Source organism: Lepus europaeus, chromosome 7, assembly GCF_033115175.1.
Source record: "Lepus europaeus isolate LE1 chromosome 7, mLepTim1.pri, whole genome shotgun sequence".
Taxonomy (NCBI): domain Eukaryota; kingdom Metazoa; phylum Chordata; class Mammalia; order Lagomorpha; family Leporidae; genus Lepus; species Lepus europaeus.
The window spans coordinates 61,829,536-61,842,227 of record NC_084833.1 but is presented as its reverse complement, the minus strand read 5'-3'; the positions used below and the strand labels follow the sequence as shown (position 1 = coordinate 61,842,227).

General features: G+C 54.8%; 3 protein-coding genes across 3 annotated transcripts in view; 1 reads left to right on the top strand and 2 right to left on the bottom strand.

Annotated features, from left to right (window-relative positions):
• Positions 1 to 580: 580 nt before the first annotated feature.
• TOMT (transmembrane O-methyltransferase) lies at positions 581 to 3,680 on the bottom strand. Its single transcript, XM_062196657.1, has 4 exons — positions 3,661 to 3,680; positions 2,469 to 2,755; positions 1,369 to 1,565; positions 581 to 901 (listed from the first exon to the last, which is right to left on the bottom strand). The coding sequence occupies exons 2-4, from the start codon at positions 2,725 to 2,727 to the stop codon at positions 581 to 583; spliced, it is 777 nt and encodes a 258-aa protein (XP_062052641.1). The 5' UTR covers positions 2,728 to 2,755; positions 3,661 to 3,680.
• A 1,965-nt stretch (positions 3,681 to 5,645) lies between these two features.
• On the top strand, positions 5,646 to 12,643 carry LAMTOR1 (late endosomal/lysosomal adaptor, MAPK and MTOR activator 1). The gene is made up of 5 exons (XM_062196653.1): positions 5,646 to 5,814; positions 10,825 to 10,970; positions 11,214 to 11,291; positions 11,595 to 11,721; positions 12,025 to 12,643. Exons 1-5 carry the CDS (start codon positions 5,773 to 5,775, stop codon positions 12,115 to 12,117), a joined length of 486 nt encoding a protein of 161 aa, XP_062052637.1. The 5' UTR covers positions 5,646 to 5,772; the 3' UTR covers positions 12,118 to 12,643.
• LRRC51 (leucine rich repeat containing 51) overlaps positions 5,811 to 12,692 on the bottom strand; it is a 30,033-nt gene continuing 23,151 nt past the window's right edge. The window contains exon 6 of the mRNA XM_062196652.1: positions 5,811 to 6,372. Within this exon, the coding sequence (XP_062052636.1) occupies positions 6,357 to 6,372 (16 nt within the window). The 3' untranslated portion in view covers positions 5,811 to 6,356. The remainder of the gene's footprint in view (positions 6,373 to 12,692) is intronic.

Genomic DNA, 12,692 nt, shown 5'->3' with positions numbered 1-12,692 from the left:
CGTGGGGCCCAGTATCTTCTCTTGGGCTGTGGGGAGAGGGCGCCGAAGGGAAATCAGGAAAAATAAATAGGCCAGGTGGGCCAGGGTTGGGGAAAGGCCAGGGCGGCCCTGCCCCTGGGCCCAGGCTCCTGTGCCATTTCCTCTGGCCCAGCTTGCATCCAGCCATTCCTCTAGTGTCTCTGACTCATTGTCTGCCGTCTCCTCTGATCTCACCCAGGGTGGCATGGGCTGGAGAGGGGGAGGCCCCTGGAGCTCCTCCAGCCAACTTCCTTAGGGTTAAGAGGGCAGATTGTGTCTCGGAGCAGAACCCAGCAAATCAGTGACACCGCTGAGTTGGGAGCTCAGGCCTCTAGCTGTTGGTCCACGGCTGTCTCTGGAAGGAGAGTGACCCGTAGGACCAAGCAGATTGATAGAACTCAACATTCCTGTGTGGAGGCTGGAGTTGGTCAGGGATGTAAGAGACCCTTCCCTCCCCTGAGCCCAGCATGTGTCAGGCCCAAACAGGGAGGGGAGGGGATATTATGAGGTGTTTGGGTGGCAGGGGATGGGGGGCATCAGTGAGAGCCCTTAGGTCTGGACCTCAGCCAGGTCCGGTGTAGGTGAGCTGGGCTATGCCGTCCTTGATGGCTGGGAAGTCTGGGAGACCAGTGTGGTGGAGGCGGCAGCGGTAGCGGCCACAGCTCTTGGCATACTGCAGGAAGCGGGGTGCACCAGGGAAGAGCACATGGTCAGCCAACACAGTGGCACCAGCTGGCAGCAAGGCATGGGCCTCCAGCAGCTGCAAGTCCCGCAGGTAACACCGGGGCCGGTGTGCCAGGAGCACCAGGTCTGCCCGGCTCAGCTGGTGCTGGGATCGTAGGCGCGGGATCACCTCTTCTGAGCTGCCCACGATGAGCTCCACCTGCGGAGGTGGGGAATCGCAGTGAGAGTGGGTGTGGCTTTTCCGTACCCCGCACCCCATCAGGATGTGGCTTACCTCACAGCAGGCTCTGCCTGTGTCCCCAAAAATAGTCTCTTATTTTCTCTGGCCTCAGAACCCAACAAGTTGGGATCAGTGTTATTTCCATCCTGCCTGTGATGAGGCTGAGCTGCAGAGGGTGCATGCTTTGCCCAGGGCCTCACAGCGAACAGGAGGCAGACTACAATTTGGAGCCAGATTTGCCGGGCTCCACAGACCTTCCTCTTAGCTTCTGCTTTTGTGAACCAGCAGAAAATATGTGCAAATGACTGGGGACAGGAGGGAAATTGCTCACACATCCTCCTCAGGCTCACAGGACCTAAGCAGAGCTGTTTCCTTCTCATGGAATGGGAGTCCCCAACAAAGGAGGCCCAACTAGAGGTCAGGGTCGGGGAGCTGGGGAGGCTGACCGTGCGCTCATCGAAGCCAGCCAGGCGGATGAGTTTTTCAGCCACTGCTGCTGTGCGTGGGTCCCGCTCCACGGTGAGAAGGCGACCTCCAGGGGGCAGGGCACGGGCAATTAGCAGGGTGGAGTATCCACAGTGGGTGCCCAGCTCCAGCACCCAAGTGGGGGCCTTCTCCTCCACCAGCCGCATCAGGATCTGGCCTGTGGGGGGCAGAGGGCTGTTGCAGAAGTCTCCTGATGGAAAGAGATCTCCTGCACCTACCTGCCTCACTGTAGCCCACAACCAGCTAGGGTCTCATCTTTCTCAGACCGTAGCCCCAGCTGCCCCACTGGTTCCCTCTGCTGCTGCGATCTAATTCGAATCTTTCCAGCAAATCTGACCCTGGCACTCCCTGGCACTTGTTATTCTAAAGGCCTTTGGGATTGGACTTGGGATCCTCCAGCTTCAGCTTCAATTCGCATCACTTGCCACCTGCAGCCTGTATCACAGCCATCCCGAACAGCTGTGCCCCAGCAGCCATGCTGGCTGACTCCCTCATGCTCTGCCCTTCCCCACTGCCTGGCCAAGTCAAAGCCAGTCCTTCTAGGCTTAGGCTTAGTTCAAATGTTGCGGCCTCCAGGAGGGCCCGTGCAGAAACTTCCCATCTTGCGAGAAAACCATATCCCATCTTGCAGGCTCCTGAAAGGCCTCTTTTAGAGCTTTCAGTCTCATTCCCCCTCATACTATCTTTCTGAGCTTGGAGTCAGAATAAAAGCACTTGTGCTGGGAGCTGGCACTGAGGTAAATCCAGGCAGACAGGTGGTCTGGGATGTGGGCACCTCCATGGTGGGGGGACACTGGTCATCACAAAGCTCCTGGCTGTGTGCTGAGACACTTATTCCCTGGTGTATCATGACCCCTTTACGGCCAGTGTTTGTGGCCGCTACCTCCTCTTCCATGCAGCAGCTAGCCCGTACCTGGTGGCAATAAATGTAGTCCCGGCCCCTCATTGTCAAAGGGCATCAAGCATCTGCCCCGCCCACCCAGTAAGGCAGCGACAGGCCCCAGATCGTCCCTCACCGTCTTGGGGGTCCTTCCTGAGTGGAAGGCTAGGAAACACTAACCTTTGACAGGCCCCATGTGGCTCAGGTACTCGCAGCGGCTGCTCCAGTGGTCCAGGGTGGCAAGGATGTGACCGGGATCCCCGGGCAAGGCATGGGTGAGCACGTAGCTGAAGGCTCGCTCCTCCAGCCGCAGCCCCGACAGGCAGTCTCGGAGGCTCCGCAGTAAGACCGCGCGCACCAGTAGCCGGAAGTAGTGCCGGTACCTCACCAGCAACGTCACCACCAGTGGCAGGAACGCCAGCGCAATGGCAGGGGACATGGTCCCTACCTGGGCCCTGGGATGAAGGGGGGCAGTGAGGGAAACTCACACTCCCTGTTTGCTTTCCATCGGTGCAGCCCTTACTAACAGCAATTACTACTGGATTTTAGAAACCAGAAAGGCTAAGACAGTCTCCAGGCTCTTAAGAGGCTCAGTTGTTTTTGTCCTAAGTCATACAGCAGAACTAGAATTTGAATCCCAGTTACTGTGATGCCAGGCCCATGCACCTTCCAGGACTCCATGCTGCCCATGTTCAGCTCCGAACCCCAAACCACCCCTTTCCAGTCTTGACGTCTGGTCCCATCTTCACGTTGCCAGCCCCACCCCTGGCCTCTTATCCCTGAAGCCACCTCTTCTTCCGGATCTCTCACCAGTCTCCCTCTGGGATATCCTCCCTTCACTCTGTCTGCCCTGAGCTTGGCCTCTGTCCCATTGCTGTGCAGCTGAACAGCAACACTTCCCCATCACTGCGTTCTGCCTCACTCGAGGCAATCCAGCACACACAGGACCCTGGAGTGAGATGTCCTTTTTCCCACCGCAGGATCGTGCCTGCTTTTCCCTGGTGCGAGGAGGAGTCTTGAGTGTACGTTTCTTCTCCAGTGCTGTCTCCCCTCCCTTTTACCCCCTCTTCGCCTCGGCTCTCTTAGAAGCCCCTCCACAGGCCCATACACACACTCAGCACACTTTGCCCCCACTCAGTCCCCTTCTGCAGGACCCTATGGGGGGAGTGGTTGCCCTTTCCCATGCCCCCTTCCTCCATATGTGGCCTCTCAGCAGGCCTCCTTGGTGGAGGTGGGAACTAAATATGAAAGTAAAAGAACGTAACTGAGTGGGGGTGAATGGGCAAGGGACACGCTGGGCTTCAACTGATGTGCTTGGAACCCACACTCAAGGGCCCTGCTTACCTGGGCTGAAGGCTCCTGCTTAAGGAAGACCAGAGCACAGGACAGGAGGGGGAGTCCTCAGAGAGGGAGAGCCCAGAGGCAGGAGGCTGGGCCTGCTTTCAATTATTGATGCTGAGGCTGCTGCTGTCACCCGAAACCTGCAGTTTCAGTTACCAGTCTCAGGGACAAGCTGAAGCTTCTCCTGCCCTTTGGGATTCTTCCAAAAATTTAACTTCAAGATCTTGATTTGAGAGGTAATACAAGCTGCTAGGTCTAGTAACCTCTCCTGCAACTCCATGGATCGGGATGTAGGGCACGGGATGAGCCAAGGTGGTGGGGAGATTGATTTACTCAAAATCCAGTTTTCTGTAAGCAAGCCTTGGCTTTGGTCACAGAGAAGAGTCGGAACCTCTTGCCATCTTCCAGAAACTGCCAGGTTTAGTAGAAGACACTGACCCAGGAACAGAGAACATAGTTTGATCATTAGGTTGGATGCTGCACGAAACCAGGGACTTCGGGCTATTAGGTGAACTGCTGCATATTCAGGACCGTGTGTGGCACATAGCACTCAGTAAATTTTCATTGATTTGATAAATAAATCCATCAACACTGGATAAGGGTTAAGCACAGAGAACTGGAGATGAGTAGCAATGGGTCAGAGAAAGCAATCAAGGGGATATTGTTTGTGTTGAGACTTAGGAGTAGGCAGACCTGGAGGGAGGACTGTGTTCTGGGCTGCATGTGTGAAGTCCAGGTGGTCAGTCAGGAAACCAAGCACTTCCCTGAGGTTAGAGAAACGCCTCCCTCATCCCTCCCCTCCCACTCAGGGGCAAGGAACAGGAGGGAGCAGGTATCAGGCTATTCATGATACTGAATGGCACATTTGGACTTGGGTTGGGGGTGGAGAACACAGGGGAAGGGTTTTTTATTATTGTTATTACTATTAAAGATTCTTTCATTTCATTTGAAAGGCAGAGTTAGACAGACCGATCTTCCATCCCCCGGTTCACTATCCAAATGGCTGAAACAGCCAGAGCTGAGCCTATCCAAAGCCAGGAGCCAGGAGCTTCTTCTGGGTCTCCCACGTGGGTGCAGGGGGGCCCAAGGACTTGGGCCATCTTCTACTAATTTCCCAGGCTATAGCAGATAACTTTTTTTTCCTAGTTAATGATTTATTTGAAAGGCAGAGTAAGAGAGAGAGGCGAGATGGAGAGAGAGCTTCCACCCACTGGTTCACTCCCCAAATGTCCACAAAGGCCTGGGAGCCAGGCTGAAGCCAGGAGCCAGGAGCTTTTTCCAGGTCTCCTACTTGGGTGCAGGGCCCAAGAACTTGGGCCATTCTCACTGATTTTCCAGGCACATTAGCAGGGAGGTGGATCAGAAGTGAAGCAGCCAGGACTCTAACCAGTGCCCATATGGGATTCCGGCCCCTTGGCTGCACTGGCCCAGGGAGAAAGTTTTAAGAAAAGAACTGGGGGAGGGGGGAGCTGGTCTCTGTTAAATTAGTATGGCTGCTGCAAAAAGATCAGAAGGTGAGATTAGGCGGCCTCTTCTCTCTACAAGGCTAACCTCTACTTGGCTTCACCTAGTTAAGATATAAAGTCCCTTCTTGCTTTAAGTTGCAGATCTCCAGCACAAGTTGATAACTGTCAGGCACCACACCCCAGTTGAGCGCCGGTAAGGGACCTATGTACGTGTTCCCAGACTGCATTCGCCCTGGATCCCACTCGCTCCTCTCATGGCATTTAGAAAAGTAAGTATATCATGACATTTGCTGTAGGAGCTCACTCACTGGCCCAGAAAGGTGGCTTAGCAGCCACGTAACCACAAGGCACAATTCTCATAAAGACCATGACAGCCAAAGTCAGAGGTTTCGAGCTTAAAGACTTAATTAAGTCATGTGATACGCCCCTCCCTTCTTCGCATCACGTGCCTCGCGCCCCATTGCGCAGGATGCCCCTTCCCATTGGCTGACGATGGTCACGCGGGCAGGGGCGGGGCCGGAAGCCAGGCTTCGGCAGCGGCAGTGAGACGGGGTAGGCGTGGGGAGGGCAGCCGGTGGTTGCCTGCGGGAGGCAGCTACGGGTCATGTGACCGGAAGGGCTCCTGACGGACGCCGACCCTCCTCGGCTCGGCCTGAGCGCCCGGCCCGACCCCAGCCATGGGGTGCTGCTACAGCAGCGAGAACGAAGACTCGGACCAGGTGCGGCCGCGGCAGGCGGGGCTCGGGAAAGAGGGCTGAGGTCCTGGGGCACGGGGCCCAGAAAGAAATCTGCCGAGGAGTGGGAGCCGGACTGCAGGGCTCACTGAGTACGGAGGCCTGGAGGGGACAGATTACGGAGGGGACGCCGAGCCGGACTCCTACCCTTCTTAAAGCCCTAGGTCTCCTACACAGTTCCCTTCTGGGGGGTGTGCATGCAGCTGTCTGTCCAGCTCTCTCCCACCCATTCCATGTCCCTCTACTTCAGATCTTTACACTTTCACGCGTCTTCAGCCCAGGTCCCTGGGAAGCACTCTCTCCCGAGCTTCCTGCGCCTTCTCTGTGCTAATGTTAACGGGGTGTGAATCCACTGTAGCGGTGGGTAGGCTGAGGCTCCGACTTAAGCTGTCCCGAGATGAGTCGGGAATTTGTGTATGCTCTTAGTCCCCGGGTTTAGAGAAGGGAGGTCACGCCTGGTCTGGGGTCCGAGAAGGCCGCTGGAAGTTGAGGACGTCAGGTCTTGCAGGAAATTGGGCAGCAAGGGCTCAGGTGTTCCTTTTTCTGAAAAGAAATGGATGGGGGAGCTCAATTGTTTGGAGCTTGGCCTGCCTCGGTGCAGTCCCTGCCTGGGGACTGAGGGTTCCTGTAGCTAGAGGAGTGCCTGCCCTGGCCGTTTGACTCGTTCTGATCCCTTTGGAGAAAGGATTAGGCTGGGGAGAACTGACCTGTACAGCGTAAACTTCTCCATCTTCCCTTGGGTTCATCCGCACTTCTCCCCCCAATTAAGCCCTGCCCGACCACTTGGAGCAGGCGCAGATCTTTCCCAGGATGAAGTCCCAAGCTGCTAGCCAGCCGCTCCCCGTTTTTGACTGCCTCTATGTCTGGGTTCTGCATTTCAGCACACACTCATAGCAGCAGAGAGTGGAAAGCTTGCATCAAGAGCTCAGCGTTTAGTGGAAGAGCTGGTCGCTGACACATGCTATCACCAGAACTTGGGAACTAGTTTTTTGCTTTTTGGTCCACCCCCCCTCCCAGTGCGGGTGTTTTGGATTTAGGGCTTAAGCTCAGGGAAGGCTGTTGTGTGTCTGGGAGGCATGGGTGGCTTGGCTAGTGGGCTTCAGTTCTCCAAGCAACTCCTGTTACTTAGGCTGTGTGTTAAGCATGCCTCATGCCCAACACCTCTCACTTCACCTCAACCTGTTACAGTGTCCCTGCACAATGCAAGATCCATACATAACCTAGAGTGTTGCAGAGAGTGAGTCACTAAGGGTTACTGCCCTGAGAGAAACAGCACAAGTTTCTACCTAGAAGGGAGACCTAGGTTTTTTGCTTTTTTTTTTTTTTTTAAGATTTCTTTATTTATTTGGAAGGCAGAGTTACAGAGAAGCAGAAAGAGGTCTCCATCCTCTCGTTCCCTCCCCAAATGGCCGCAATGGCCAGAGCTGGACCAATCCGAAGCCATTAGCCAGTTGCAGGTGCCCGAAGACTTGGGCAGTCTTCTGCTATTTTCCAAGGGCAGCAGCAGAGAGCTGGACAGGAAGTGGAGCAGCCAGGACTAGAACCAGCACCTATATGGGATGCCAGCACTTCAGGCGGTGGTTTTACCTGCTGTGTCACGGCACTGGCCTCTGCTGCTTTCTTTAGTCTTTTATCTTTTCCCTTGATGGAGTCTCATTTCTGTGGGTTTCTTTTTTCTAATGTAATAGGAATTTATATCACATTCATTATTTGTGAAATACAATAAGGCTGCTTTATTTTTTTAAATATTATTTATTAGAAAGAGAGGGAGAGTGTGCGTGCTGGCATCAGTTGATTCACTCCCCAAATGCCCACAAAGACCAAGGCTGGACCAGCTTAAGCCAAGAGCCTGGAACTCCATCTGCATCTCCCAAATGGGTGGCGGGGGCTAAGGACTTGGGCCATCTTCCATTGCTTTCCCAAGTGACCACGGGGAGCTGGATCAGAAGTGGAGCAGCTGGGACTTACTTGAACCGGGTCCTTATGAGATGACAGTAGCTTAACCTGCTGCACCACGCTGGCCCCTCATTTCTGTATGGAGCTGTCAGGGAACGTGTATGATCCGTGTTGGGTGATTTGAGGCCTCATGTGGCAAAGGCCATGATCATTTGCTGCCTCAAAGTCCTCTTCCAGCAGGACCTTCTCCCAGTCTCATCTCTGCTCATTATTTTATGAAATATACAGGATATTACAATTCTCAAAGGGCTGGACAGTTACCTCATTTGGCTCTTGCCAAATGTATGTCATACGATCTGGGTTATGTTTGTTTAAGGGTTAGGAAGGAGTTCAGAGAGGCTGGGTGATTTAGCCACGCTGAGAAGTGTGGTGGCCAAGATGTTTTGATGCCAAACCCGTGGGCATCATCTCTTGGCCAAGCTGTCTTTTCCAGCAATGCTTACAGGCCAGGTAGCCAGCCATGGGCAGGCCACATGCATGTCTTTGCCAGGGTAGACAGTGAAATCCTACCCTTGGCTTATTTTGACCCAGTGACAAACCTGCCCCATGCTGTTCTCGCCCTGTGGGAATAGGATGATGATATTTATAAATTCTGAAGAGAGTAGCATGTCCTCTTCTGACAGGCCAGGTCTCAGGAAACAACCTTATTTTTTAAATATTCATTTACTTGTTTGAAAGAGTGAGAGAGACTGATTTCCTATCCAGTGGTTCATTCCCCAAATGGCTGCAAAAGCCAGGGCTGGGCCAGGCCAAAGCCAGGAGCTCAGAACTCCACCCAGTCCCCAAGTGGGTGGGAAGAACTCAAGTGCTTCAGTCTTTATCTGCGGCTTCACAGGTATGTTAGGGAGCTGGATCAGAAACAGAGTAGCTGGGATTGGAACCAATGTTGTGATGTGGGATGCACGAGTCCCAAGTGGTGCCCAACATGCCCTGCCTCCCCAAACTTTTTTTTTTTTTTTTTTACTTGAAAGTAGTTAGAGAGAGATCTTCCATCCATTGATTCACTCCTCAAATGGCTGCAACAGCCAAGCCAAAGCCATCCAAAGCCTGGAACTCCATCCAGGTCTCCTGTGTGGGTGCAGGGACCCAAATACTTGGGTCATTCCCAGGTGCAGTAGCAGAGAGCTGGATTGATAGTGGAGCAGCCAGGACTTGAACCAGTGCTCATAGGAGCTGGCATTGCAGGCGGTGGCTTCACCCTTTGTACCATGATGCTGGCCCGCCAAACCTTAACTTTAAAAAAATTTTTTTAAGAATTTATTTAAAAGGCAGAGAGACAAAGAAACAGATCTTCACCTGCTGGTTCACTCTGCACATGCCTAAAACAACCAGGGCTGGGCCAGGCTAAAGCCAGGAACCTAAAACTCAATCAGATTCTCATGTAGGTGGCAGGGACCCAAATACTTGAGCAGCCACCTGCTGCTTCCCAGGGTGTACTTGCAGGAAATTGGATGGGATGCCAGTGTCGCAGGCAGCCGCTTAACCTGGCCAGCAAGGGACATCTCAACCAGTGCACTAAAAGCCAGCCCTGACCGCCGTGTTTCTGAAGAGCTCCTGAGGGGAGAACTTGCCTTGTGCTTTAGCAAGATCTGTCTAAACTGGCACTGGGAGAGGACAGACACAAAAGAAGCAAATAAGCCTCGTGGAGCCAGCTGTCCAGAGATAGTTAAGTCTTGGGCAGCATTCTTTCTTTCTAGCCCTTTAATACTGAGCCTGTCTTATGGAGGAGAGAGGGGGTCTGGAAGTTTAGAGGTGATGGGACAGAGGCCCACAGCTGCTTTCTCAAGCCGTTGGGAACAGAGCCAGTGGCCTGAGGAACTTGGGCGAGTGAGGCTTGGGAAGGAAAAGTAAGGTGAAGAGGCTGGGCCTGCCCAGGGTGGAGCGTGCAGGGCAGGAGGAAGTAGCGCTCTGTAAGGAGAGCCGTGGAGCTGTGGGCTGGGCAGCTGGGGCCTGCAGCAGGCAGGCTTGTGGTAGGAGCTGAGATGGACCAGGAAGGCAGCTTTGAGGCATCTGGAGGTCTGGTGCTGGGGGTTCGAGAAGCAGCATTAGCCAGGATGGGCTCCCCTCCCATTTATGGCTTGGGTGGACACCCAGCAGGTCTGCTAATCCGATTCGCAGCTGATACAAAGCCAGCAGAGATTTACGCTCACAGGCTCAAGGCAGGGTTGAATCCAGAGAGTACGAGAGTACAGTAGATTAGAAGAAGGGCTTGAAACAGGCTAGGGAAATACAATTTTGCAGGAAAAGGGAAACTTGGTTTGGCCCGAGGTCCATTCTGAGCTGTGGCTGGTTGTGATTATCTGCACAGGCTAGTAGGAACAGGCTCCTGAGACTGAAGAGGCTGCTCCAGCCACAAGAGGTGTGGGGGCTTGGAAAGGGAGGCGACAGCTGTACTGCTCAGCTCAGCGCTCACCAGGTGCATGCCACTGCTTCTGGGAGGCACATACAGGAGGGCAGGCACCTGAGAGAAGGATCCGCCCTCAAGAAGGGAGGACAGCTGTCCTGTGTGACCCAGATCCTCGGCTGAGATTCCTGCCCTGAGGTCACCTGAGGAATGGCCACTGAACTTGCTTTCCTTTGGTGCCTGGGGCCTTGTCTGGATTCACCAGGGCTGCCTCATCTCGGGAGCAGACAGCTCTGCTGGGGAGGGCCTCGTCCTGGGGCCCAGGGGTCGTTCTTGAGCTCCCGACTTGCACTGACTTCCTTCTAGATCTGACCGTTACAGGCTGTTACACCCCTCTGTCCAGTATCCTTTCTTCACCAAATCCTGGACTGTGTACTGAAGCCCCAGGGCTGTGGCTGAATTCCTGCTTTCTGCCTCTGTCCACCTTTTCAGGGCCTGTAGGACTGCTTGGTTATTCCCCTGTAGTTAACCCTAGGCCACCACCAATTTGGCACAGCTCCCCACGCAGGCAGGAACTGAGTCTTGCCTGATAGCCCATAGAGTTGGGCACTCAAGCGAGTGCTTATGCTAGAGCTGGGCTGCAGGGAGAGCCCCAGGCAGATTGGACTAAGGGTCTCCCCCATGGCCTCTCCTAGGATCGAGAGGAGCGGAAGCTGCTGCTGGACCCTAGCAGCCCCCCCACCAAAGCCCTCAATGGAGCTGAGCCCAACTACCACAGCCTGCCTTCCGCTCGCACAGATGAGCAGGCCCTGCTCTCCTCCATCCTCGCCAAGACAGCCAGGTGAGGGTCACAGGCCCGAGCCTGGGGCAGAGTTCCAACGTCCGTCTGTCCATCCGGACTGAAGGCTGGGATAGAGGGAGTTGGCCTAGGACATGGGGAATGGGACAAGGTCATTGAGGAGCTGCGCCTCCAGGCAGGGTGGGGCCACTGGTGTCGGATAACCCTGGAGTTGGCACCTGGCACTGAGTCATGTTTATCCCTCTCAAAAACACCTGTCATGTCTTCTCTGTCTCCTCCCCAAAGCAACATCATTGATGTGTCTGCCGCAGACTCCCAGGGCATGGAGCAGCATGAGTACATGGACCGGGCAAGGCAGTACAGGTGAGCACTGGCCAGCTGGCTCCCTCAGGCTTTTGGGGCTCTCTCCACCCCATCCCTGACCCAGCTTTGCTCAGGCTCACCATTTGGGTGCAGCCCAGGAGACTGCACACAAATCCCTTGGGTGCCTCAGATGTCCATGTCAGCTTCTGCCCCGTGATAGTCTTGAGAGTGTGCCTAGAGTGAGTTTGTGATCAGCGGAGACCCCGTCTCCCTGTCATCGGCTGGAGGTTAAAAGACTTGCCTGGGCTGGGCTGGGCTGGGGTGGTCAGACTGTGGCCTAACTGCCTTCCCCGCCTTGCTCAGCACCCGCTTGGCCGTGCTGAGCAGCAGCCTGACCCACTGGAAGAAGCTGCCACCGCTGCCGTCTCTAACCAGCCAGCCGCACCAAGTGCTGGCCAGCGAGCCCATCCCCTTCTCCGACTTGCAGCAGGTGAGCCGCCCCTCAGTCCGCCTCCCTTTCCACAGGAGGGTTCGCCCACCCTGCCCTGGATGAGGTGGAGCAGTGGTGTTAGGAGTGCAGTGGCCTGTGGGACCTGGCTCACTCCCACCTCGCTCTTTTTAATGTCCTCTTGTCTTTTCGCCCAATCTTTACTCTGTCTCACCTCCTTTGTTCTTTTCCCTGGGCCCTTTCCCTCCGTGGCTTTCTGTTTGGCCTGTCGCCCACTGCCCCTTGCTCTTCGCTGATTCCCCTCTCACCTGTCTCTGTCCCTCTCCCCCGTCCCCTGTGTCTCAGGTCTCCAGGATAGCTGCTTACGCCTACAGTGCACTTTCTCAGATCCGTGTGGACGCAAAAGAGGAGCTGGTTGTACAGTTTGGAATCCCGTGAAGAGAAGCATCCTTGGACAGCTCTTCTCCTCTCTCCACCCCGCCTCCCCCAGCCCCCAGCCTCACTGCGGCTTATACAGTACCCTAACCTGCTACTAATCACGGAGATGTGGACAAGGAGGAGGAGGAGGAGAGTGAGGCTGGAAGCCTGAGCAAGTGAGGACGGAGCAAGGGAGGGTGGAACCATTTGGGACTGGCTTCAAAGCCCTAGCTAGGGGTGGAGTGGGGGCCAAAAGGACAGGTCCTAGGTCCTCGCAGTCACTGGGAAGGTGGAGGTGCCACTGCGGGGGTGGTCACTGGGGCCCGGAGGGTCCCCCTCCCTCCCTTCCTCTTGGCCTCAGAGTCACTCCTGTCCCCTCTCCCTGACTTGGTGCTCACATGCACCTCTAGGGTTTGTGACCAGGGTCTGGATGAGCTTGAATTTGAATGAATTGAGTTTGTCTTTCTAGCACCCTGGGTTTTTACATGTTTGGTCTTTTTTCTTTTTGTTTTTGTTTTGTCACCCTCGATAAAGGAAATGTATTCATCTGCGTTGGTTCCGGCCCCTCTGTCCCACCCATCGCCCTACTACTTCTG

Excerpts from the sequence above, each read along its gene's own strand:
- TOMT (XM_062196657.1), bottom strand. The coding sequence starts at position 2,727 with ATGTCCCCTGCCATTGCGCTGGCGTTCCTGCCACTGGTGGTGACGTTG. Across the intron at positions 1,566-2,468 it reads CCACATGGGGCCTGTCAAAG|GCCAGATCCTGATGCGGCTG; the intron begins GTTAGTGTTTCC and ends TGCCCCCCACAG. Across the intron at positions 902-1,368 it reads CTGGCTTCGATGAGCGCACG|GTGGAGCTCATCGTGGGCAG; the intron begins GTCAGCCTCCCC and ends CCACCTCCGCAG.
- LAMTOR1 (XM_062196653.1), top strand. The coding sequence starts at position 5,773 with ATGGGGTGCTGCTACAGCAGCGAGAACGAAGACTCGGACCAG. Across the intron at positions 10,971-11,213 it reads ATCCTCGCCAAGACAGCCAG|CAACATCATTGATGTGTCTG; the intron begins GTGAGGGTCACA and ends TCCTCCCCAAAG. Across the intron at positions 11,292-11,594 it reads GACCGGGCAAGGCAGTACAG|CACCCGCTTGGCCGTGCTGA; the intron begins GTGAGCACTGGC and ends CGCCTTGCTCAG.